General features: G+C 51.3%; 1 protein-coding gene across 1 annotated transcript in view; it reads left to right on the top strand.

Moving 5' to 3' along the window:
- The window catches only part of ATG16L2 (autophagy related 16 like 2), a 41,936-nt gene extending 19,407 nt beyond the window's left edge, over nt 1-22,529 (top strand). The window contains exons 4-18 of the mRNA XM_083170533.1: nt 520-593; nt 2,601-2,843; nt 3,432-3,497; nt 4,703-4,810; nt 5,358-5,414; nt 6,526-6,628; nt 6,749-6,854; nt 8,626-8,696; nt 9,485-9,553; nt 9,706-9,826; nt 10,043-10,148; nt 12,614-12,763; nt 13,058-13,105; nt 15,266-15,367; nt 17,887-22,529. Of these exons, the coding sequence (XP_083026659.1) occupies nt 520-593; nt 2,601-2,843; nt 3,432-3,497; nt 4,703-4,810; nt 5,358-5,414; nt 6,526-6,628; nt 6,749-6,854; nt 8,626-8,696; nt 9,485-9,553; nt 9,706-9,826; nt 10,043-10,148; nt 12,614-12,763; nt 13,058-13,105; nt 15,266-15,367; nt 17,887-17,980 (1,518 nt within the window). The 3' untranslated portion in view covers nt 17,981-22,529. The remainder of the gene's footprint in view (nt 1-519; nt 594-2,600; nt 2,844-3,431; nt 3,498-4,702; nt 4,811-5,357; nt 5,415-6,525; nt 6,629-6,748; nt 6,855-8,625; nt 8,697-9,484; nt 9,554-9,705; nt 9,827-10,042; nt 10,149-12,613; nt 12,764-13,057; nt 13,106-15,265; nt 15,368-17,886) is intronic.
- Nucleotides 22,530-23,354: the final 825 nt, after the last annotated feature.

Genomic DNA, 23,354 nt, shown 5'->3' with positions numbered 1-23,354 from the left:
CCTTTAAAATGTGTAATTCGCTATGCATGTAAGACGCACAAGCATACCCTGCTGAATAAAATATGTGGCATGCCTTTATTCTAATACAGTTCAGTTCTGAAAAACACACTAGACTAGCCTTTCGTATGCAGATACAGCTGTAGACACACACACAATGTACATACATATATTTTAATCAGCAGAAGCTGCTTGTGCATATAGTTATGAGAATAGGACACCGCGGCCATGTTTGCCAGGCGCACACCTGACTTCCTGGGCGTACCGTGTGCATCAGTGCTCCCAAATGTGAAAGAGAGGCTGAGCCACCTCCCGGGAACGGACAATAATGTTCAGTACATTTCCGATCTCGTGTTCTTCCCGTGTGCCAGGTTCAGCTCTGGCTCTGTGCACGCTGAATGGATGGGCAGAATCACTACATGGTTACATTACAGCAGAGTGTAGTGACATTATTATACTGGTGTGTGTCTGGGTTGCAGCATGCGGCTAGTGACGAGGCTGCTGGGTATTTATGTATTACAGCTGGCGCTTGAGGCCTATGAGCTGAGGAAACGAATCCAGGACAGAGAGGAACAACTCAAGGATCAGTATGACAAGTGAGGCTTCCTCTCCTCTGTCTGCGTGCCTGATGTTTGTCTGTGCCCCCCTCCTGTCTCTGTCTGATGTGACCTCTCTCTATCTCTATATGTGCCAGTGTGTGCCTGCTGTTCCTCCTCCCCTCTCTATCTGAGCCTGCTGTTCCTCCTCCCCTCTCACTGTGCCTCCTCCCCCCTTCTTTCTCTCTCTCTCTGTCTGCTGTGCCCCCTCCCTCTCTTTGCACCTTCCATTCCACCTCCCTCTCTATGTGCCTGCTGTACCCTGTTCCTCCTCTGCTGCTGTTCCTCCTCTCTTTCTCTCTCTCCCTGTACCTGCTGTGCCCCTCCCTCTCTCCTGATGTTCCTCCTCTCTCTTTCTCTCTCTCTCTGTGCCTGCCATGCCCCCTCCCTCTCTTTGCCTGCTGTACCCCATCCCCTCTCCTACTGTTCCTCCTCTCTCTGCCTGCTGTGCCTCCTTCCTCTCTTTCTCTGCGCCTACTGTGCCCCCTCTCTCTCTGCGACGGCTGTGCCCCCTCTATCTCTCTCTCTGCGCCTGCTTTGCCCCCTTCCCCTCTCACTGTGCCTCCTCCCCCCTTCTTTCTCTCTCTCTGTCTGCTGTGCCCCCTCCCTCTCTTTGCACCTTCCATTCCCCCTCCCTCTCTATGTGCCTGCTGTACCCTGTTCCTCCTCTGCTGCTGTTCCTCCTCACTTTCTCTCTCTCTCCCTGTACCTGCTGTGCCCCTCCCTCTCTCCTGATGTTCCTCCTCTCTCTTTCTCTCTCTCTCTGTGCCTGCCATGCCCCCTCCCTCTCTTTGCCTGCTGTACCCCATCCCCTCTCCTACTGTTCCTCCTCTCTCTGCCTGCTGTGCCTCCTTCCTCTCTTTCTCTGCGCCTACTGTGCCCCCTCTCTCTCTGCGATGGCTGTGCCCCCTCTATCTCTCTCTGCGCCTGCTTTGCCCCCTCTATCTCTCTCTCTGCACCTGCTGTGCCCCCTCTATCTCTTTCTCTGCACCCACTGTGCCCTCTCCCTCTCTCCTGCTGTTACTCCTCCCTCTCTCTCTGCCTGCTGTGCCCCCTCTATCTCTCTGCGCCTGCTGTGCCCCCTCTCTCTCTCTCTCTCTCTGCGCCTACTGTGCCCCCTCTATCTCTCTGCGCCTGCTGTGCCCCTCTATCTCTCGCTTTGCGCCTGCTGTGCCCCCTCTCTCTCTCTCTGCGCCTGCTGTGCCCCCTCTATCTCTCTCTCTGTGCCTGCTGTGCCCCCTCCCTCTCTCCTGCTGTTACTCCTCCCTCTCTCTCTGCCTGCTCTGCCCCCTCTATCTCTCTCTCTCTCTGCGCCTGCTGTCTCCTCTATCTCTCTCTGCGCCTACTGTGCCCCCTCTCTCTGCGCCCGCTGTGCCCTCTCCCTCTCTCCTGCTGTTACTCCTCCCTCTCTCTCTGACTGCTGTGCCCTTCTTTCTCTCTCTCTGCGCCTGCTGTGCCCCTTCTATCTCTCTCTGCGCCTGCTGTGCCCCCTCTATCTCTCTCTCCCTGTGCCTGCTGTGCCCCCTCTATCTCTCTCTCTCTCTCTGTGCCTACTGTGTCCCCTCTATCTCTCTCTCTCTCTGCGCCTGCTGTGCCCCCTCTATCTCTCTCTCTGCGCCTCCTGTGTCTCCTCTCTCTCTGCGCCTGCTGTGTCCCCTCTATCTCTCTCTCTCTCTCTCTGCGCCTGCTGTGTCCCCTCTATCTCTCTCTGCACCTGCTGTGCCCCCTCTCTCTCTCTGCGCCCACTGTGCCCTCTCCCTCTCTCCTACTGTTACTCCTCCCTCACTCTCTGCCTGCTGTGCCCCCTTCCTCTCTCACTGTGCCCCCTCTTTTCCCTCTCTCTCCCACTGTCTGCTATTCCCCCTCCCTCTGTGCCTGCTGTGCCCCCCGTCCCCCCGACCTGTTTGTACCTAGATCCTCCCGATCTCCTTCTAACTGTTAATATCTCTCTTTCTCTCTCTCTCTCTCTCAATATCTCTCTTTCTCTCTCTCTCTCTCTCTCTGCAGTATCTCCCTCGTGTCAGGACAGGTGGAAGCGTATCGCCTGGAGCAGCAGAGCCTGGAGAGCGATATGCTGCAGATGATCTGCACCAACACTGAAGTGAAGGAGGAATATGACAGATTGCTGTCTCAGCGCCTCCTAGTGGAAACAAAGCTGCATGAGGCAGAGCTGGAACAAAGGGAACACATTGAGAGCTTGACAAAGAAGAAAGCCCTAGAGGCCGAGCAGAAGAACAGCCTGAACCAGAGGTGCCACCGCTTGTTTGATCTTGCTAGACCTGGGCCAATAGCAGCATGTTACTAACTCCACCCACTGCACAGATAACTTGCTTTCACTACTAGGCACCTGGACCCGCTTCTGCTGCATAGGTGTACATAAGCTGCGGCCACACCACCTGATTGGCGTCAGCTGGTTCCTCGCCATGGACCCGTCACTGCACGGTAGCAGCCAGTGGGTGGAGCTAAGAATCACTGGGCATTTTTTGGGGTATTGCTCGTCTAGCTAAACGCTCCCCGCTCACCGAACGGGAGTAGGGCGGGCAGCTCACATCCGGTGATGCGGCTGCAGCGGGATGACAGCTGATGTCACTGCCTCATTTTCATGGGAACACCCATGAAACGCTGGGCGCTCCCATGGGGTCGTCCACCCGCCGCCACGGGTCTGGGATATTACGGACCAAACGGACCTGAATAAGGTCCTTAATCTGCGCTCGCTGCTTATGGCTCCCTGTATAAGACGACCGGTTGCGCTGAGACTAGTTAGCGGGAGGCAGCCAGTGATGGATATTATCCCTTTACGCTTTCTGAGTCTCATCTATGTGTAATCTGTTTCCATAGGAGGACAGAAGAGATCTGGACTCGCGTAGTCAGAAAAGCATTGCGAAATACCATTAGCGCTGATGGGTGAGTAATGGGAAATGCGCAATAAGATCACCCCGAAGATCGATGTCAAAAACAAATCCTACTCAGCGGAGTCGTGAAACCAGTAACTGGTATCTATTTCCACTAGGTTCTGTGGGAGAACGATATAGGGCATACACACTGACCGATATCATTCACGGTATCTGTCAGTGATGTCACCCCCAACCCCCTCTCCCCAAACCCGACGCCATCAAAAGCGATCCCTCCACCCCCCCCCCCCCCCCACCCACAGATTGCATTTGAGCGATGGCATGTGGTAAAAAAACAAATGCCATCGCTCCTGCAATTCGATAGATATTATGTGCAGCACATACTATCTATCGACACAACATTTGACCGGCGGGCCTGTGCATTGTGTCGCATGGCCCCTAAAATGTGCATACAATCATTAGATTTATCAAACATATTTGGTCAAAATCGAAAGACTGCATGCAATATCTCACAAGTGTATGGGCTACATTACATGTGTTTCACATGAGTTTTATTAGAAACTGAAATGATGTCTCTATATAGTTCTCTTTATAATAACTCTGCTAAAAATATGACCCACTATGAGTCTTACCTTTGTGGGATTATAATTTTATTACACAGCCTAATTGAACGGTAGTACATATTTTATACCCAACTGGCTAGTAGTAATTCATTTATCCTGGCAATCTATCTTAGATAGTATATAGGGCAATGTTTTGGATATGCCTCATGTGGATCAGTTCTTGAATGAGTGCCTTTCATTAAGGGGAAGATCATAGAATATATGTACAGTTGAGATGGTATCAGTTGGACCAAATATTCAGGATCCTAGACTGGTAGTACACTGCTGGTCCTAATTTGATTTCCTTTATCTTAATAAGGAAATTTCTACCTGGACCAATAATAAGATGCAGATCATTTCCCAAATAATCCCCATCACATATTTAGTGAATTTCTATTTACAAGACATTTCTATTTAGAGCTATTAGCATTGGCAGGCCCTGCGCCAACACGTGTTTCGCCACAAGGCTTTTTCAAGGCTTGAACAATGATAGGTGGAACGTGTTGTGTCTTGTTTAGTTGCTGGGGCTGTGTAATATCTGGGTACTCACTGTTACTAGCTACCACAGGGTGGATGTGAACCGGAGTTGGCCTATAGTACGCAGCTTACTGAAAGGAAGTCACACCACCATAACCTATATCGATTCCTGTTGTAGAGATCCACGCTGCAAGGTCCGCGCTGACACGTACGATGGTAGCAGTGAGCATTCCGCCAGCAGCTCGGAGGAGGAGCAGCAGACACGGAGGAAATGGCGGAAGAACAGGTGAGGACGTCCCAATCTTTGTACATGTCCAAGCAGTCCCACTCTCTGCGCCAGGTCCTGTAAGATTCTTGCCAGTCACAATGCAATTTGGCTAGGATGTGCCAAGAGACTGCGCTGAGCAATGTGATATAAGACACCTGTATCTCTGTGTGCAACCGGTCTCTGAGTGTGTATACGGATTTCAGTTGTTGCATTTTTATTTCCGCTGCCGCGCTCACAAATAGGCACGAATAGAACGTGACCACGGCAAAGATGTAGGAGGGCACATTTGTATGTATACAAGTACCAAATACCGTAGTAATCTGCACAGTCTCCTGGTGCGCCATAGTGGCGTCGTGTTGTGTTTGGCACAAAGAGACACCCGACGCTAGCAGTAGGCAAACAACTTGGTACATAGCATTGCTGCTGTAACCAGAATTAATGCGTAGTGGTAAAAGTTATATATCCTGTTTTTCCACAACACTGTGCTGTAACACTCTTGCTAGTATGGGGAAAGTCTTATGCGCATATGGCCATCGTCTCATCTGCGTTCCGCTTTGTGTTTCAGGTCCCAGTCCATGATCGTTTCCTCTAAACTTATGGGCACTATAAAAAGTTTCTTTGAGTGAGTATGGAAGTTCATATCTGTGTGTGTAGGCATTGTCTTTGTGTTTATTGTGTATGTGGGAAGTGTCACTGTTTGTGCAGCCATGTGTCGCCTCTCACATCCAGCAATTCCCAATGGCTGTCATGTATGATGGATGTACACTGTACGAGTGCTCGCGTGATGTGATATTGGGAAACACACGTTGAGAACAACCGTGCATGCGTGTTATGTGGAAGTCTTGAAGTTGGTGTGTTGGGAGCAGAAATAATGGGCAGCAAAAGGATCGGAGTGACTCTGACAAATGGTCGCCTGGTCCGAGCACCTACAGAGAGGCGGTTGTGGCCTCTCTCGGCAGGTTAATGCCCTCTGCCACGCTGCACACTTTGCTTTAGAATTGTCTAAGGAACCCGACACTGACCTCAAGGTTTTCACTTGGCCTCTAAATTCTTCAGTCTGATCTAACACCTGTGCAGGAAACACTTGTCCGAGCCATGGCGGCCACACCTCACGTCCTGGCTGCTAACGTCGAGATGACCAGAGGAGGCCTACAGAGGTCTTGTAGAGTCCAGGCCTCGACGGATCAGAGCGGTTTGTTTGTGGCACAAGAGGAGAACCTACACAAATAAAACAGCGATGTAGACACCGCTCCCGGAGGCTGACTGACACCGGAGGGGACATCACCGGGTAGATCTTGCAGTTTGGGACCCAAGGGTGAAGAGTCCGACTGATGAGTACAGTACTAGGGGACTGCAGTCTCGATGGAGTGGGCGTGGCTCATTATGGTGACGGTTAATAGGTCAACCATTATTGGTGAACAGACAGAAGGTCAACATGTAGAAAATGGCGACATGACTTTTCAGTCGACATAGAACAACATGGACACCGTATCCCTCGCATGGTTTGTTGCGCTCGGCATAGTATTACTTTCTTCCTCTATGCTCACTGAGATGGTAAAGTACAAACAAGTCGGTTTTGAAGAAAAAAATCACAAAAAAAATATTTCAACTTTTTTCTCATGTCAACCTTTTGTTTGTGTCAACCTTTTGTTTGTGTGTGTGTGTGTATTGACCCTCTGACGGTACAAAGGTTCCAGTAACTTTTGGTGAAATGTTTCCGTTCTTCATTTCAGCTTCAGGAAAGAACCAGCCACAAGCTGCGCAGAGGTGGAATGGGGTCACCGGCCCGGGGTGTGTGTGGTCTGCTGTCTGCCCCGGAGACCCCTGTACAGTGAGGTGGGTGCACGGCGGTCCTGGTCTGTGCTGGTTACAGGAGGCCATACTGCACTTATGAGCGCGTTACACAGGTGATACACGAGCGGCACATTGTAACGTAACCATTTCCCGTTTCGCCAGGAGATACACGAATCAGAGATCCACGCTGTCAAGTTCAGCCCCAGCTCCAAGATGCTGGCGACCGGGGGTGCAGACAGGGTGGTGAAGATCTGGGACATAGTTGGAGGTGAGCATCTCGATCCCTATTGGACAGTCTCTAAGATGGTTTATTGTGTAACAGTGGTCAGAATTATATTCATGTGGTCAGACATCCAGGTACTCTTTACTTAGAAGGGCGCCCATCTCGGCCATCTCGGGCATTGAATGCACTAAAAAATCAGGTGCGATGCGACAGACGAGATGCCCGAGATTTCCCATAGGGAACAATGTTAAATGTCTCAATTGACCCAATTTTCCTGTTCAATGCCTCAATTGACCCAATTTTTCCATAGGAAACAATGTTAAATGGGCCACAGAGGCCAAATAGGCACCCTGAAGTGAATAATGGCCACCCGAATTGTTAACGCCACCCCACGATCAACGTCAACCCGAAGCGTGGCGAGCGCAGCGAGCCCGCGTCCTACGACCTTTTCATACCCCCACTATCCACGTCGGCGTGGAGTTGAGAATAGAAAGTGTGGCGAGCGAAGCGAGCCACCGAGCCCGAAGCGTGGCGAGCGCAGCGAGCCCCGCGAGGGGACGCGGATACCTTCACAGGTATCCGCGTCCCCTCGCGGGCTTCACAGCTGTCCGCGTACCCTCGCGGGGCTCGCTGCGCTCGCCACGCTTCGGGCTCGGTAGCTCACTGCGCTCGCCACACTTTCTATTCTCAACTCCACGCCGACGTGGATAGTGGGGGTATGAAAAGGTCGTAGGACGCGTACCGCCGCCCCTCGCGGGCTCGCTGCGCTCTCCACGCATCGGGTTGACGTTGATCGTGGGGTGGCGTTAACAATTCGGGTGGCCATTATACACTTCAGGGTGCCTATTTGGCCTCTTTGGCCCATTTAACATTGTTTCCTATGGAAAAATCGGGTCAATTGAGGCATTGAACAGGAAAATTGGGTCAATTGAGACATTTAACATTGTTCCCTATGGGAAATCTCGGGCATCTCGTCGGTTGATCGCACCCGATTTTTTAGTGCATTCAATGCCCGAGATGCCCGAGATTTTTTACTAACGATGCCCACGATCAAAATCGTGGGCGCCCTTCTAAGTAAAGAGTACCGACATCCATAACAGATGTACTGGACTTTAGGGTACTGGTGTAAGGCAGTGATGGTTATCAGAAGGCCTGGGGGTAACATGCGTCCCAGTGACCCTATCCCGGCAGCCGCTGCTCCCACCTGCTTTACAACTCACTTCTCTTTAGGGGGTTGCGGAACGAGTTGGGTTTGGGTTTTCATGAACGAGTGCGGCATAAGGTGTTTTGGGAATATCCGGGTGTCCTGGGTGAGATGGGGATTTTTTTAGGGTCTGTTCTGAGAGGAAGGTGACAGAATTAGATTGCAAGCTTTGCAGTAAATATTTTGGCATTAAGTAGGGACGAGTGAGAACTACAAGTAGCTTACATTGCTGCATTACCTACCGTACACCGATGGTATAATGCAGCAATTCTCAAACTGTGGGTCCTGACCCCAAAGTGGGTCCTGACCTTCTCAGCATGGGGTCACGACTCCATATTGCTGACCATCAGGCCGATGACTTTTCTAATCTCAGTGATTCAAGGAGTCTGAAAAATCTGTTGAATTGTCTGTTATTTTAGACTCCTCCCACCATTTTGTGCCGTCACAATGCTGCCATGTATGTGCTGTCTGCTGACTACACATGTGATGTGATGACCTTCTGCAGTAACTTGTTGGGGTCCTGTAATTATTTTTATTGTCTGAGGGGGTCCCAGAGCAAAATAGTTTGAGGACCCCTGGTATAATGTAACGCATTCCTTTCTCCCCGAACAGCACGGCTCCAGGGACAGCAGGCACTGGAAGGAAGTAACGGCGGCATAACTTGTATTGAATTTGATCCCTCGGTAAGTATGATAATTATTATAATAGACACCAGTACGACTCCCCACCCAAATCCTATTGGTGTAATGCCAGAGATAGCCTGTAGGTGGTGACAGAGGAACTTGTTTTGTCTATACCTCTGAATTTATCATTATTTGGATGTTTTAGTTTATATATTTTATAATTATATTTATTCTTTAGTTATTGAAACCTAAAAGGGACGAGCAGAACCCTTTATTATAAAGGACATAAATATTACAGTACATATAAAGCAGAACATAGTAGGAACACATGAGGGAAGAGGGCCCTGCTCGTGGGAACTGACAATTTCAAGGGGAGGGGCAGACAGACCAGGGGGCGTAGAAGGGTGATTCAGTGTGGGTAAAAACTAGCAGACGAATAGTTCAGGAAACGTAATTAGTGACTGTCAGGGAAAAAGTAAGTTGGAGGAAGGCCCTGCTCATATGAGCTTACAATCTAGATGGGCATCGCCAACGGAGAGTGGCGCTGTAAATAAAGGGAGGGTGGACCAGCGGTGGAGGGTAAGGAGGTGGGCCGGCAGGACTCAATGAACCTGGGGGATTTGTAAATGGAGTTTGAGGCCTTGGAATATGTTGTAAATGGTTTTAAAACAAGGTTGTCTTCTCTTAAAACCGTTTCTGCTGTATTTGGAAACATTGTAGGATTGAACTTTCCATTATGTTCAGCAGCGGCTGGAGAAAGAGCTTAAGACTGTTTGGACTAAACCTTTTAAAGACTTGGAATATGTCGGTCTCTCTGATTGGTCTTTGTACTGTCCGCTTATTTTTAGGGCCTGCAGGTCTTGGCCTCATCGTACGATGGATCCGCTCATCTCTGGAGACTGGGCAATAAATCCAGCGTAAGTCTCTTGTAATGCGTACCTCCTCCCAGCAGGGGGTGCAATGTGCATGAAGGACGGCTGCTGTTAGTGATTGGCTAGAATGCAGCCAGTCACGTGCGAGCTTCATTATTGCATTATTACGGTACTGACCGAACCCCCCTCCTCATTAGGAGACTCTGACTGGGCACAAGAAGAAGGTGACGGCGGCCAGGTTTAAGATGACGGCATATCAAGCGGTGACCTGCAGCATGGACCGGACCATACGGGAGTGGGACCTGCACAAGGGGGCCTGTAAGTGCCATCTCCAGAACAGGCTCATTGTCCCCGTATATACATATATACACGTGGCCCTTCCCTGACGTCATTCATAGTTCTGTATAATGTGCACTAGCAGCGCTTGCAGGTGGGAATTACAATTCGCAATTGCGCCATATTTATCGCAGCTTTTTATAAATGTGTTTTGTTGTAGACAATTTGTAGATGTTTGATTCCCTCTGTTATGTGCAGGTATCGGGTGTATCCCGGTCACGTCATACTGCAGCGATGTGGTGTGTATAGACGCCTGTATGATCAGCGGTCACCATGACAAGAAGATCCGGTTCTGGGACAGCAGGTAATGCATCTGCCCCAGCCTGACCCTAATAGTGCCTAACCCCAACACCCCCATAGTGCCTAACCCCCTCCTTCCCCAGCCTAACCCCAACACCCCCATAGTGCCTAACCCCCTCCTCCCCAGCCTGACCCTAATAGTGCCTAACCCCAACACCCCCATAGTGCCTAACCCCCTCCTTCCCCAGCCTGACCCTAATAGTGCCTAACCCCAACACCCCCATAGTGCCTAACCCCCTCCTCCCCAGCCTGACCCTAATAGTGCCTAACCCCAACACCCCCATAGTGCCTAACCCCCTCCTCCCCAGCCTGACCCTAATAGTGCCTAACCCCAGCACCCCCATAGTGCCTAACCCCAGCACCCCCATAGTGCCTAACCCCAACACCCCCATAGTGCCTAACCCCAGCACCCCCATAGTGCCTAACCCAAGCACCCCCATAGTGCCTAACCCCAACACCCCCATAGTGCCTAACCCCCTCCTTCCCCAGCCTGACCCTAATAGTGCCTAACCCCAACACCCCCATAGTGCCTAGCCCCAGCCTGACCCTAATAGTGCCTAACCCCAACACCCCCATAGTGCCTAACCCCCATATTCTGCCACCTAACCCTAACTCCCCCATAGTGCCTAACCCCCATATTCTGCCACCTAACCCTAACTCCCCCATAGTGCCTAACCCCCTCCTCCCCAGCCTGACCCACACCCTCCCGGCCAGTGCCTATCCCCATATTCTGCCACCCAACCCCCATAGTGCCTAACTCCCTCCTTCCCCAGCCTGACCCACACCCTCCTGGCCAGTGCCTATCCCCCATATTCTGACGCCTAACCCCAACACCCCCATAGTGCCTATCCCCCATATTCTGCCACCTAACCCCCCATAGTGCCTATCCCCCATATTCTGCCACCTAACCCTAACTCCCCCCATAGTGCCTATCCCCCATATTCTGCCACCTAACCCTAACTCCCCCCATAGTGCCTATTCCCCATATTCTGCCACCCAACCCTAACCCCCCCATAGTGCCTATCCCCCATATTCTGCCACCTAACCCTAACTCCCCCCATAGTGCCTATCCCCCATATTCTGCCACCCAACCCTAACCCCCCCATAGTGCCTATCCCCCATATTCTGCCACCTAACCCTAACTCCCCCCATAGTGCCTATCCCCCATATTCTGCCACCTAACCCTAACTCCCCCATAGTGCCTAACCCCCATATTCTACCACCTAACCCCAACTCCCCCATAGTGCCTATCCCCCATATTCTGCCACCTAACCCTAACTCCCCCCATAGTGCCTATCCCCCATATTCTGCCACCTAACCCTAACTCCCCCATAGTGCCTAACCCCCATATTCTACCACCTAACCCCAACTCCCCCCATAGTGCCTATCCCCCATATTCTGCCACCTAACCCTAACTCCCCCCATAGTGCCTATCCCCCATATTCTGCCACCTAACCCTAACTCCCCCCATAGTGCCTAACCCCCATATTCTACCACCTAACCCCAACTCCCCCCATAGTGCCTATCCCCCATATTCTGCCACCTAACCCTAACTCCCCCCATAGTGCCTAACCCCCATATTCTGCCACCTAACCCTAACTCCCCCATAGTGCCTAACCCCCTCCTTCCCCAGCCTAATACTAACCCTCCCCGCTAGTGCCTAACCACATATTCTGCCACCTAACCCTAACTCCCCCATAGTGCCTAACCCCCTCCTTCCCCAGCCTAATACTAACCCTCCCCGCTAGTGCCTAACCACATATTCTGCCACCTAACCATAACCTTGCCCCTCCCCCAGCCTAATACTAACTCCTCCCCATAGTGCCTAACCCCATATTCTGCCACCTAACCATAACCTTGCCCCTCCCCCAGCCTAATACTAACTCCTCCCCATAGTGCCTAACCCCATATTCTGCCACCTAACCATAACCTTGCCCCTCCCACAATAATGCCTAACCCCCTCCTTCCACACCCTAACCCGCTCTCACATACTTATGTTCCTGCTGTCGGCATTCCGGTGTTAGCATCGACATCCATGGTGTCTAATGACAGTCAGGATTCCGTCAGCTGGCATCTCAATTGCCAGTAATATAACTGCATCCCCTACAGAGTATTGTCATTTCTCCTGATATTTGGACTAGTGCTGAAATAACCTATTGAATGCTCAGAAACACTATTGCCATCATTTGACAGATAACAAACAAACAAAAAAATTCCTTTGCAACCTCTGTAAGCAGAGAATTGGTCGATGTCTGCTACTTTGTGTCCATGATTATGGAAGGTTACAATTAGTCTTTAATTTCAGGCACAAGTTTCAGGTAGTACCCAGAATAATGATCTCATGCAGCAGCGCCGGTGCGCCCAGTTAGTCCCATTTCTGACTTTGTTGCCACCGGCGGCCTGTGACTGTTAGTAGTTATTAGTGTCATTTCCAGCACCTAATGTTCCGTTGATCTCCGCATCCCTCAGGTCTAGAACCTGCATGCGTGAGGTGACCCTAGAGGAGAAGATCACCTCTCTGTGCGTGGACCAGTACCAGACGCAGCTGCTGAGCTGTTCCCGGGACGACGTTCTGCGGCTGATAGACCTGCGCACTGGGACCGTATGCCAGGTGTTCAGGTACCATCTTCTTGCAGATATTGGCGCTGTACCCTGGGCGCTGCCCTGTAGCTTTCTGGTGGTTTGTATAGAGTAAGGAATAATAAAACAGGCTCATATTGGAGGAAAGAACGGCCAGGGACCCAATCAGCCACATCAAAATTATTTATCAGCTAATTTTAATTATTAGAACCACAACCTTGTTTATTAATGTCACGACGTCCCCGCTTACACTATTGGTAGCGGATGGGTCACTGGCTCGCTCGTCCATCACGGAAGCTGTGTGGATGCTAACGGTCTCTCTTTTCTATGCAGAGATGATGGGTTTAAATGTGGCTGTGACTGGACAAAGGCGATATTAAGGTAAGCAGCGTGTAACAGGTGATGTAGTGCACACGCGGTGCTGCGACCGGCTTACACAGCGTAGTAAGGCACACTGCCCTGTGTGTGTGTGTGTGTAGTAAGGCACTCTACCCTGTGTGTGTGTGTGTGTGTAGTAAGGCACTCTACCCTGTGTGTGTGTGTGTGTGTGTGTAGTAAGGCACTCTACCCTGTGTGTGTGTGTAATAAGGCACTCTACCCTGTGTGTGTGTGTAATAAGGCACTCTACCCTGTGTGTGTGTAATAAGGCACTCTACCCTGTGTGTGTGTATGGTAAGGCACTCTGCCCGGTGTGTGTGTGTAGTAAGGCACTCTACCCTGTGTGTGTGTGTGTGTGTGTGTGTGTGTGTAGTAAGGCACTCTACCCTGTGTGTGTGTGTAATAAGGCACTCTACCCTGTGTGTGTGTAATAAGGCACTCTACCCTGTGTGTGTGTGGTAAGGCACGCTGCCCTGTGTGTGTGTGTGTGTGTGTGTTGTAAGGCACTCTGCCCTGTGTGTGTGTGTGTAGTAAGGCACACTGCCCTGTGTGTGTGTGTGTGTGTGGTAAGGCACTCTGCCCTGTGTGTGTGTGTGTGTGTGTGTGTGTGTGTGTAGTAAGGCACTCTACCCTGTGTGTGTGTGTGTGTAGTAAGGCACACTGCCCTGTGTGTGTGTGTGTGTGTGTGTGGTAAGGCACCCTGCCCTGTGTGTGTGTGTGTGTGTGTGTGTGTGTGTGTAGTAAGGCACTCTACCCTGTGTGTGTGTGTGTGTGTGTGTGTGTGGTAAGGCACTCTGCCCTGTGTGTGTGTGTGTGTGTGTGTGTGTGTAGTAAGGCACTCTACCCTGTGTGTGTGTGTGTGGTAAGGCACACTGCCCTGTGTGTGTGTGTTGTGTGTGTGTGTAGTAAGGCACTCTGCCCTGTGTGTGTGTTGTGTGTGTGTGTGTAGTAAGGCACTCTGCCCTGTGTGTGTGTGTGTAGTAAGGCACTCTGCCCTGTGTGTGTGTTGTGTGTGTGTGTGTGTGTAGTAAGGCACTCTGCCCTGTGTGTGTGTGTGTGTGTGTGTGTGTGTGTGTAGTAAGGCACTCTACCCTGTGTGTGTGTGTGTGGTAAGGCACACTGCCCTGTGTGTGTGTGTGTGTGTGTGTAGTAAGGCACACTGCCCTGTGTGTGTGTGTTGTGTGTGTGTGTGTAGTAAGGCACACTGCCCTGTGTGTGTGTGTGTGTGTGTGTGTGTGTGTGTGGTAAGGCACTCTGCCCTGTGTGTGTGTGTGTGTGTGTGTGTGTGTAGTAAGGCACTCTACCCTGTGTGTGTGTGTGTGGTAAGGCACACTGCCCTGTGTGTGTGTGTTGTGTGTGTGTAGTAAGGCACTCTGCCCTGTGTGTGTGTTGTGTGTGTGTAGTAAGGCACTCTGCCCTGTGTGTGTGTGTGTGTGTAGTAAGGCACTCTACCCTGTGTGTGTGTGTGGTAAGGCACACTGCCCTGTGTGTGTGTGTGTGTGTGTGTGTGTAGTAAGGCACTCTGCCCTGTGTGTGTGTGTAGTAAGGCACACTGCCCTGTGTGTGTGTGTGTAGTAAGGCACTCTGCCCGGTGTGTGTGTGTGTGTAGTAAGGCACGCTGCCCTGTGTGTGTGTGTGTGTGTGTAGTGAGGCACTCTGCCCTGTGTGTGTGTGTGTGTGTGTGTGTGTGTGTGTGGTAAGGCACTCTGCCCGGTGTGTGTGTGTGTAAGGCACGCTGCCCTGTGTGTGTGTGTGTGTGTGTGTGTGTAGTGAGGCACTCTGCCCTGTGTGTGTGTGTGTAGTAAGGCACCCTGCCCTGTGTGTGTGTGTGTGTGTAGGGGGGCACTCTGTCTTGTTCCTGCGCATTTGTTTGTGTGTGTGTAGGGGGGCACTCAGTCCTGTCTGTGTGTGTAGGGGGGCACGCTGCCATGTCTGTGTGTGTGTAGGGGGGGCACGCTGCCATGTCTGTGTGTGTGTAGGGGGGCATGCTGCCATGTCCCTGCGCGTGTGTTTGTGTGTGTGTCTGCCCTGTGTGTGTGTGTAGGGGGGCACGCTGCCATGTCCCTGCGCGTGTGTTTGTGTGTGTGTGTCTAGCCTGTCTCTATCTCTATCACTGCTGCCATCCTTTGTACATCTGATCCGCTATGTCTCTTGTTCCAACAGCCCAGATGCCAGTTACAGTATTGCCGGCTCTGCGGATGGCACGGTCTTCATATGGAACACACAGACGGGAGCACTGGAGAGGAGGCTGACCGGGGAGCACAGGTGGGGAACAATGTCGGCACAGATCTACTGTACATGCCTCTTCCTCCCCTGCACGTTCTGTTAGTCACTGTACTAATCTGCATTGTTCTCACCCTGCTCATCTACTGTCATTTATCAGCACCGAGTCTCTGCAGCCTCATTACAGACTCACGCGTTCCACATCCCCTGCACCTCTCCCTTCTATCTGACATTCTGTTAGTCACTGTACTAATCTGCATTACTCTCACCCTGCTCATCTACTGTCATTTATCAGCACCGAGTCTCTGCAGCCTCATTACAGACTCACGCGTTCCACATCCCCTGCACCTCTTCCTTCTATCTGACGTTCTGTTATTTACTGTACTAATCTGCATTGTTCTCACCCTGCTCATCTACTGTCATTTATTAGCACCGAGTCTCTGCAGCCTCATTACAGACTCACGCGTTCCACATCTTCTGCACCTCTCCCTTCTATCTGACGTTCTGTTAGTCACTGTACTAATCTGCATTGCTCTCACCCTGCTCATCTACTGTCATTTATCAGCACAGAGTTTCTGCAGCCTCATTACAGACTCACGCGTTCCACATCCCCCGCACCTCTCCCTTCTATCTGACGTTCTGTTAGTCACTGTACTAATCTCCATTGCTCTCACCCTGCTCATCTACTGTCATTTATCAGCACTGAGTCTCTGCAGCCTCATTTCAGGCTAACACGTTCCACATCCCCTGCACCTCTCCCTTCTATCTGAAGTTCTGTTAGTCACTGTACTAATCTGCATTGCTCTCACCCTGCTCATCTACTGTCATTTATCAGCACCGAGTCTCTGCAGCCTCATTACAGACTCACGTGTTCCACATCCCCTGCACCTCTCCTTTCTATCTGATGTTCTTTTATTCACTGTACTAATCTGCATTGCTCTCACCCTGCTCATCTACTGTCATTTATCAGCACCGAGTCTCTGCAGCCTCATTACAGACTCACGCGTTCCACATCCCCTGCACCTCTCCCTTCTATCTGACATTCTGTTAGTCACTGTACTAATCTGCATTACTCTCACCCTGAAAATCTACTGTCATTTATCAGCACTGAGTCTCTGCAGCCTCATTACAGACTCACGCGTTCCACATCCCCTGCACCTCTCCCTTCTATCTGACGTTCTGTTAGTCACTGTACTAATCTGCATTGCTCTCACCCTGCTCATCTACTGTCATTTATCAGCACAGAGTCTTCAGCCTCATTACAGGCTAACGCGTTCCACATCTTCTCCTGCACCTCTCCCTTCTATCTGACGTTATGTTAGTCACTGTACTAATCACCATTGCTCTCACCCTGAAAATCTACTGTCATTTATCAGCACTGAGTCTCTGCAGCCTCATTACAAACTCACGCGTTCCACATCCCCTGCACCTCTCCCTTCTCCCTTCTATGTGCTAATCTGCATTGCTCTCACCCTGCTCATCTACCGTCATTTATCAGCACCGAGTCTCTGCAGCCTCATTACAGACTCACGCGTTCCACATCTCTTGCACCTCTCCCTTCTATCTGACGTTCTGTTAGTCACTGTACTAATCTGCATTGCTCTCACCCTGCTCATCTACTGTCATTTATCAGCACCGAGTCTCTGCAGCCTCATTACAGACTCACGCGTTCCACGTACAATTAATATTGTGTTCAAGTCATTTTCAATAAGAAATTGTGGTGCACTGTGGGGGGGGGGCTTATTACTTGCAGCCGCTGTGATGCATCCACTAAAGTGAAGATAACCGAAAAATATCCATTGAGCCTGAACAGAAAAAAATGTTAATCTGAAGCAATTCTCAGTATCGCCAGCAGATTGCGCTACATCTACAGCCTGTTACTGGGCTCATGTGTTAGTGTCCCTGCCTCTGATTGGTTTATAATGTTTTGCATGCCCGATGTAGTGGTTTATGACTTAAATTTGACCTAAGACCATAGCAATGAGACAGTCTTGATATTTGCTTTGAGGTAAAATACGATTAGTCACATTTGTTATCATGCCTTTATATTTATCAAGACCTCTTTGAGTGTAAGCTCATCTGGGCAAGTTCACCTTTACCTTGTGTTTAAGTTACTGCCATCCTGGAGCCGCAGGATTTCTGGGTCACCCGGGGAAAGGAATCCACATAACACAATGCCAGGAAATACTCGGAGGGCTTTGTGCAAAGGAATCCGTGTTAGAAATGTTCGGTCATCCTTCCTTATTTACTAACAGGTTTTTTTACGCCCAGTGGTTAGCATTGCTGTCTTGATCTCATGTGTTAAATTCCAGACCCATATGTGTGGAGTTTGCATGTTTCCCCCTGCTTGTGTAAGGCGTCCCCCACTTTTCTCTAAATTACTTATCCCATTGAAATATCCTGTTTTGAAAGGTCACTCACAGTATATAATGACTACAGATTCCCTTCATGTAGTGCGCCGGGAAGCGTTAGCTGTATGTGTGTACCGGTAATGTCCTTGTATGGCCGCAGAGATAATGATAAGCTACTAACTGACGTGTTTGGTATTCTTTGCTCCGCAGCACACCGGTGAATGCCGTGGCGTGGTCTATGTCCGGGGATTACGTGGTCAGCGTGGATCGTGGGAAGAAAGCCGTACTCTGGACTCAATACTGAATATTTTTTTTATTTTTTTACACACTACACCAAAGAGGGAAATGGCGCATTGTTACAGAAAACAGATATGTGATTGGTCGCTACGTCCCGCAACTGCGGCGTCCTTTATCTGCCAATGTGTCTTTGTCAAAGGGAAAAACGCAACATTTGTGGGTCGCACAGCAACATTTTGTAAAAGCCCCTTTTTAGTGGACAATATCTCACCTCCTCTGGCTTGCTGATGCCCCCCTTATTTGTGGCTTACTGATGCTCCCCCTATTGGTGGTTTACTGACGCCCCCCCTATTGGTGGCTTACTGACGCTCCCCCTATTGGTGGCTTACTGACGCTCCCCCTATTGGTGGCTTACTGACGCTCCCCCTATTGGTGGCTTACTGACGCTCCCCCTATTGGTGGCTTACTGACACTCCCCCTATTGTTGGTTTATTGATGCTGCCCCTATTGGTGGCTTACTGACTCTCCCTCTATTGGTGGCTTACTGACTCTCCCTCTATTGGTGGCTTACTGACGCTCCCCCTATTGGTGGCTTACTGACGCTCCCCCTATTGGTGGCTTACTGATGCTCCCCTATTGGTGGCTTACTGACGCTCCCCCTATTGGTGGCTTACTGATGCTCCCCTATTGGTGGCTTACTGATGCTCCCCTATTGGTGGCATACTGACTCTCCCTCTATTGGTGGCATACTGACGCTCCCCACCCCACTATTGGTGGCTTACTGACTCTCCCTCTATTGGTGGCTTACTGACTCTCCCTCTATTGGTGGTTTGCTGACGCTCCCCCTATTGGTGGCTTACTCACACCCCCCTATTGGTGGCTTACTGACTCTCCCCCATTGGTCACTTGAAGATTCAGTAAAGTGTCAGTGTGAGAAATGACCTCTACATAGGTCTCTGACCGTGGAGATGCCCCCAGCTGGGGAATTCCTAACCCATGCAACCACCTGTGCCTCAGAATGTATGTATTATGTCTACAGAACATCCCGCATTATTCAGGAGCTGGATCCTCTGCGTGCGGATAATTCTGGTGGTGGCGTTTGTGTATTTGGGGATATTAGCAATACACGCAATGCTGGCTGGGTGCAGGTACAAGGCTGTTACTGCAGAAACTCCCTCCAGCTGCTGGTCAGTCAGGCTCTGGGTCTGTTCCCTACTTGGTTCATTCACTCATGTCAGAGACGGGTGTAATACCCGATGTGTTGCCCAGAAAAGTGCCATCAGTGTGCCCAGCACCAGTCCGGCATGGCTATACCTACAGTGTTTACGGAGTGCCATGTTACAGTCCTATAGCGGTGCCTTATGCCATAGAGCAGTGTACCGGTTTATTTATGGATTGGATATATTTATTAATCTGTAAATCAGGACCTCTGGCCGGGATGACTCTTACCTAACGCTGGATTAATCACAGTAATGGAATCTGGTTCAATATCCTTACAAAGAATTAAGGATCAAAGGGGCTGAGATTATACGTAGAGGGGCAGAGTAGCTGGGCCAAGTGCTTCTTATCTGCCGTCACATTCTAGGTGTCTATGGTTGTATAAGAGAAAAGCCGGTTATCACACACATTTATCAATGTGCCACGTCACCCGCTGGGCCTGTCATGTATGATACATGCGTCAGTGTACAGCGCTATCCGTGCTGATATATCAGGGTTTTATGGGTGGTATACGTCTATCATATATATGTGTGTGTATAAATGGTGCCGCAATTATTCAGCCCCCCAGTTTCCATTCTTGGCGAAGGGTGCGCTGAGACGGAACGATCCGGCATGCTGGGAGGTGGAATATCCGGGACTCCATCTGTATACAGAGGGTTTCATAATCCCCTCCAGAGTTTGGGAAGATTATATTTTTTAAAAAAAACAAGAATTTTCATATCAATATAGAATGATTACCTCAAGTTTTTGTATCAAGGAATTCGCTATATATGGCAGCACTTATAGGACTTGGTTAATGTACAAATGATTGGTAAGCCGTTCCTACCCGAAAATAGCGTTTCCGGGGGTACATAAAGTTATTGTGCATTCAAATGAGCTAAATGTCAGTCAGTTGTGGTGGTACAGCAGAGATTTCACACGAAGCACCAAACGGGAGCACCTACAAGACAATTTGTGTAAACTGGATGCCCGCGTCGTGGAACATTGACTGGAGACCGACAATTGTTGTGCGAGAAGCATATTCGAGGAGCCATACGCTGCTGTCAGCTCATAGCCCAAGTCGTGATTTGCACTGGCATTATGGAGGCGTCCCACCCTCTCCCCTGTGTCTGGCACTACAGAGGGCTCCGGCCTTCCCACCGGTGCCTGGCATTATGGGGGGGTCCCTCCTCCCCAGTGTCTGGCATTACGGAGGGGTCTCGCCTTCTCCCCGGTGTCTGGCATTACAGAGGGGTCCCCCTTCTCCCTGGTGTCTGGCATTACGGAGGGGTCCCCCTTCTCCCCGGTGTCTGGCATTACAGAGGGGTCCGGCCTTCTCCCCGGTGTCTGGCATTACGGAGGGGTCCCCCTTCTCCCCGGTGTCTGGCATTACAGAGGGGTTCCCCTTCTCCCCGGTGTCTGGCATTACAGAGGGGTCCCCCTTCTCCCCGGTGTCTGGCATTACAGAGGGGTTCCCCTTCTCCCCGGTGTCTGGCATTACAGAGGGGTCCGGCCTTCTCCCCGGTGTCTGGCATTACAGAGGGGTCCGGCCTTCTCCCCGGTGTCTGGCATTATGGAGGGGTCCGGCTTTCTCTCCGCTGTCTGGCATTATGGAGGGGTCCGGCCTTCTCCCCGGTGTCTGGCATTACGGAGGGGTCCCGCTTTCTCTCCACTGTCTGGCATTATGGAGGGGTCCTCCTTCTCCCCGGTGTCTGGCATTACGGAGGGGTCCCACCTTCTCCCCGGTGTCTGGCATTACGGAGGGGTCCCACCTTCTCCCCGGTGTCTGGCATTACAGAGGGGTCCCACCTTCTTCCCGGTGTTTGGCATTACGGAGGGGTCCGGCCTTCTTCCCGGTGTCTGGCATTACGGAGGGGTCCCTCCTTCTTGGAGGGGTCCCCCTTCTCCCCGGTGTCTGGCATTACGGAGGGGTCCCACCTTCTCCCCGGTGTCTGGCATTACGGAGGGGTCCCGCCTTCTCCCCGGTGTCTGGCATTACGGAGGGGTCCGGCTTTCTCCCCGGTGTCTGGCATTATGGAGGGGTCCGGCCTTCTCCCCGGTGTCTGGCATTACGGAGGGGTCCCGCTTTCTCTCCACTGTCTGGCATTATGGAGGGGTCCTCCTTCTCCCCGGTGTCTGGCATTACGGAGGGGTCCCACCTTCTCCCCGGTGTCTGGCATTACGGAGGGGTCCCACCTTCTCCCCGGTGTCTGGCATTACAGAGGGGTCCCACCTTCTTCCCGGTGTTTGGCATTACGGAGGGGTCCGGCCTTCTTCCCGGTGTCTGGCATTACGGAGGGGTCCCTCCTTCTTGGAGGGGTCCCCCTTCTCCCCGGTGTCTGGCATTACGGAGGGGTCCCACCTTCTCCCCGGTGTCTGGCATTACGGAGGGGTCCCGCCTTCTCCCCGGTGTCTGGCATTACGGAGGGGTCCGGCTTTCTCCCCGGTGTCTGGCATTACGGAGGGCTCCCACCTTCTCCCCGCTGGCTGGCATTATGGAGGGCTCCCACCTTCTCCCCGGTGTCTGGCATTACGGAGGGGTCCGGCTTTCTCTCCGCTGTCTGGCATTACAGAGGGGTCCCGCCTTCTCCCCGGTGTCTGGCATTACGGAGGGGTCCGGCTTTCTCTCCGCTGTCTGGCATTACAGAGGGGTCCAGCCTTCTCCCTGGTGTCTGGCATTACGGAGGGGTCCCGCCTTCTCCCCGGTGTCTGGCATTACAGAGGGGTCCGGCCTTCTCCCTGGTGTCTGACATTACGGAGGGGTCCCGCCTTCTCCCCACTGTCTGGCATTACAGAGGGGTCCGGCCTTCTCCCTGGTGTCTGGCATTACGGAGGGGTTCCGCCTTCTCCCCGGTGTCTGGCATTATGGAGGGGTCCGGCCTTCTCCCCGGTGTCTGGCATTACGGAGGGGTCCCGCCTTCTCCCCACTGTCTGGCATTACAGAGGGGAATCCATGGCCTATTATGCCCTACTGGATGGACTGTACTTTGTGTAACCTCTTATTTCCCATCCCTTCCGTAATGCGGGAGTATGCCGAGTGCGCTTGGGAAATCAGAAAACAAAACTGCATCTAACCAGCAAAACGCGGCGACCTCTGCACTGGTCACACAGTCCTGTTACATTCCCCTAAAGGAACAGCGATAAGATTATTAATAACTCTGAGTTGTGTGTTTGATAAGGAGACTGTTGCTGTTGGTGATATTCCATGTTCCCATCATCTAGTAAAACGCGTCGGTCCCAGATTGCAGCATTTCTGCTCATGTTTCCTGTCACTTTATGTATATATTGGTGTAGTTCTATGTTATCTGTGTGTATAACATTCGCTCTTACAATTGCTGGCTAATTGTAAACTTTGTTAACCTCTAATTGTCTTTTCTTAAATACATTTTTAATCTTTTCAATTAAAATAACTTAAAATATATAGTTTTTTTTTTTCTTGCCCCGGAGTTGGGCTCGATGACAGTAACATGCTGAGAGTGAATTATGGTTTTATTGTGTGACGATTCTTTTTACTTTTTTTTTTAATAAAAAAAATTAGAATAATTATTTATTTTTAAACAACTGGAGACTCTTTGGCAGGGCTGTGCTCACCTGTCATCCATAGGGTCAGTCACGTGGTGGGGGGCAGGGCTGTACTCACCTGTCAACCATAGGGTCAGTCACGTGGTGGGGGGCAGGGCTGCGCTCACCTGTCATCCATAGGGTCAGTCACGTGGTGGGGGGCAGGGCTGCGCTCACCTGTCATCCATAGGGTCAGTCACGTGGTGGGGGGCAGGGCTGCGCTCACCTGTCATCCATAGGGTCAGTCACGTGGTGGGGGGCAGGGCTGTACTCACCTGTCATCCATAGGGTCAGTCACGTGGTGGGGGCAGGGCTGCGCTCACCTGTCATCCATAGGGTCAGTCACGTGGTGGGGGGCAGGGCTGTACTCACCTGTCATCCATAGGGTCAGTCACGTGGTGGGGGGCAGGGCTGCGCTTACCTGTCATCCATAGGGTCAGTCACGTGGTGGGGGGCAGGGCTGCGCTCACCTGTCATCCATAGGGTCAGTCACGTTATGGGGGGCAGGGCTGCGCTCACCTGTCATCCATAGGGTCAGTCACGTGGTGGGGGGCAGGGCTGCACTCACCTGTCATCCATAGGGTCAGTCACGTGGTGGGGGGCAGGGCTGCGCTCACCTGTCATCCATAGGGTCAGTCACGTGGTGGGGGCAGGGCTGTACTCACCTGTCATCCATAGGGTCA

Source organism: Crinia signifera, chromosome 2 (genome assembly GCF_055691185.1).
Source record: "Crinia signifera chromosome 2, ASM5569118v1, whole genome shotgun sequence".
Classification (NCBI taxonomy): Eukaryota; Metazoa; Chordata; class Amphibia; order Anura; family Myobatrachidae; genus Crinia; species Crinia signifera.
This window is presented reverse-complemented; position numbering and strand designations above follow the sequence as displayed.